The sequence below is a fragment of the Macrosteles quadrilineatus genome, unplaced genomic scaffold (assembly GCF_028750875.1).
Source record: "Macrosteles quadrilineatus isolate MER2022 unplaced genomic scaffold, UCM_ALF_1.0 Scaffold_4__1_contigs__length_99947679, whole genome shotgun sequence".
NCBI lineage: Eukaryota > Metazoa > Arthropoda > Insecta > Hemiptera > Cicadellidae > Macrosteles > Macrosteles quadrilineatus.
Window position 1 is genome coordinate 80,005,289 of NW_026542597.1, and position 2,750 is coordinate 80,008,038.

A 2,750-nucleotide genomic window follows, 5' to 3' on the forward strand; every position below is an offset into this window, starting at 1 on the left:
ATGGAGTTGAATGTTGCCAAGTGCCTCACGATGTTCTTCAGTCGCAGTACTGTAGTGCACCCTTACAACTACAGCATAAACGGTGCCATTCTGAAAGTGGTTGATATGGTCAAAGATTTGGGCGTCATAACTACTCCTACCCTCAGTCCCTATGAGCATATCAGCCAAATAGCAAAAAGGGCTTCATCACTTCTTGGCTTCATTTTTCGAACAACAAAAGACCTCAAGAACCCTCTCACTCTTATAATCCTCTACAAGACTTTGGTACGTCCCGTGATGGAATACTGCTCTGTTGTCTGGTCTCCTTATCAGTCTTTGCACATCGATATACTAGATAAGATACAAAGAAGATTTATTAGACTGATTGGTCTTAGACTGGGGTACCACTTTCAGGATGTTCCTATTATCACCCTGGAGAAATACTATGATCTGCAACCACTCAGTCTGAGAAGGAAATGTTACGACCTGCAGTTTCTCTTCAAACTCGTGAATGGTATCATCGACTGCACATCTTTGCTGAATAATATAAAATTCTCTGCCCCTAGAGGAACCAGATCCAAAACGTTATTTGCCAGAGGATTCCAAGCAAGGAATTACTCCTACCATCATGGGTTGTCAAGGTTGCTGAGGATGGGTGGAGAGGCTTCGACTCACATTGACTTCTTCGGGATTTCTTCTTCCTCATTCAAGAGGGACGCCTCAAGATATTTACAAGAGAGAACATCTTAGAAGCATTTTCCTGCCCTCCTGTGGGAACAAGTGATGTGTAGTTCTTGTTTAAGTGGTGCCTTTAAAGGGCCACACCTTAGTTCTGTTTTGAGGCTGGTGTTACCTCAGCGAGGTGCAGTGCAATCTAGGTGGTGCCTTTAAAGGGCCACAAATGAAAGTTGGTGCTTTTTAGCATGGTGTTTGGTGTTTGACACTGTGTTCTTCCCATGTCATGCATGCACACACACACACTCCCACAAATTATACTTTTGTTAATACTTCTGTAATATTTTACTGTCTTTTGTTATTATTTTCGCAGTTTATAATTTGTTATCTTTGTTGCCATAGTCTATTTTGTTGGTCTTATTTAATCGTCGTTGTTATTGCCTGTTGTAAAGTTACCGTCATTACTGCTTGTTACTGTTACCATTATTACTAGGCATAGTCTTCTTGTTGTTATTTATTGTAGTTTTCAGGTCCCACTCATGTATTTATTGCCAGCTTCCTTATTTATTATTATTGCACGATTTTTGCGCATACACACACACTCCCACAAATTATACTTTTGTTAATACTTCTGTAATATTTTGCTGTCTTTTGTTATTATTTTCACAGTTTATAATTTGTTATCTTTGTTGCCATAGTCTATTTTGTTGGTCTTATTTAATCGTTGTTGTTATTGCCTGTTGTAAAGTTACCGTCCTTACTGCTTGTTACTTGTTACCATTATTACTAGGCATAGTCTTCTTGTTGTTATTTATTGTAGTTTTTAGGTCCCACTCATGTATTTATTGCCATCTTCCTTATTTATTATTATTGCACGATTTTTGTAACCACTGATATTAACTTATTATTTGCTACTTATGTATAGTTCATAGTTTGACAAAATTGTATTAATGGAGAAACCGTTGGAATAAATAAATCACTACGTACTTTAACAAAAAGCCTGAGAAGCATCCCGGAAAATATCCGTTTTACGATAAACCCTCTCCTAAGGTCACGCGCCATAGTTTAAGGGTTGCCGTTTTTCGATAAACCCTCTCCTAGGGCACGCGCCATAATTTAAGGGTTGCCGTTTTCAATAAACCCTCTCTCCTAGGGCACGCGCCTTATAATTTGAGAGTTGTGTTTCCTAACATATTATGAGTTAGCTGTTACACTTGTTTTTATTTCCCTTAATTGTCTGTTCAATTTGTTCGTGATTTGGTTTTTAATACCTACAGATGTTCTATGTATAAATTACAATTGAGTCATTAGTTTTTTCCGCTCTACCCGTTTGGCGCACGCAAATGCAAGAGTTTTTGTTCTTACTGTTTGTAGCCCCAATTTTGAACAACTTCGCACTTGAGAACTTCACATGACATGTAATGTAAACATTTGAAGCAAAAAACGTGGTGCAATCTGTTGAGATGGTCTCATTATTCTGTGTTAGGTGATAAATCAATCAGCTGTTTGCTGTGATTTTGCATTGATTTCAATTAATATTTCCCAATAGACTAATACCCTCTAGTGAGATGGTCATTAACTTCATATATTTTCTTGGCTTCAAATTTCTACATTATTCAACATAATATCAAGTTTTACGTATTAACTATCTGTTATAGAGATTTAGACACTAGCGCAATCTGTGAGTGGCTCACACAACTTCAATCTTTTTTAGAAAAAAATTGGCGACAGCTGATCCATATATAGATGGGATGTCTTCTTCTGTATCCAATACGGGCTTCATCCCGTTTGACTTCATAAGTATTAATAAAACCATTGGTTAAGTTAAGCTAAAATAAACAAAACAGAATACAGTAATCCCTCTATATCCAATAGTCAATGGCAATACAAACAAATAATCACACCTAATTTTAATAATGTAATAAATTAAAATAATAACATACAAATAATTACAGCTGAGATATTTTTAACATTAGGTATATGGAAAGTTCCCTTTAGAAAGTAATTACGGCCTTTAAGGGCAATTAATTTATGAAATAGTGGATAGTTTTGCGCAAGGTTTCTCGTCATGACGAACATTTTAAGTATGGTTTATG

At 36.4% G+C, this 2,750-nt stretch overlaps 1 protein-coding gene across 1 annotated transcript; it reads left to right on the forward strand.

The window, feature by feature from the left end:
- LOC128993080 (uncharacterized) lies at positions 1 to 729 on the forward strand. Its single transcript, XM_054416838.1, has one exon. It carries the CDS (start codon positions 1 to 3, stop codon positions 727 to 729), a length of 729 nt encoding a protein of 242 aa, XP_054272813.1.
- Positions 730 to 2,750: the final 2,021 nt, after the last annotated feature.

Excerpts from the sequence above, each read along its gene's own strand:
- LOC128993080 (XM_054416838.1), top strand. The coding sequence starts at position 1 with ATGGAGTTGAATGTTGCCAAGTGCCTCACGATGTTCTTCAGTCGCAGT.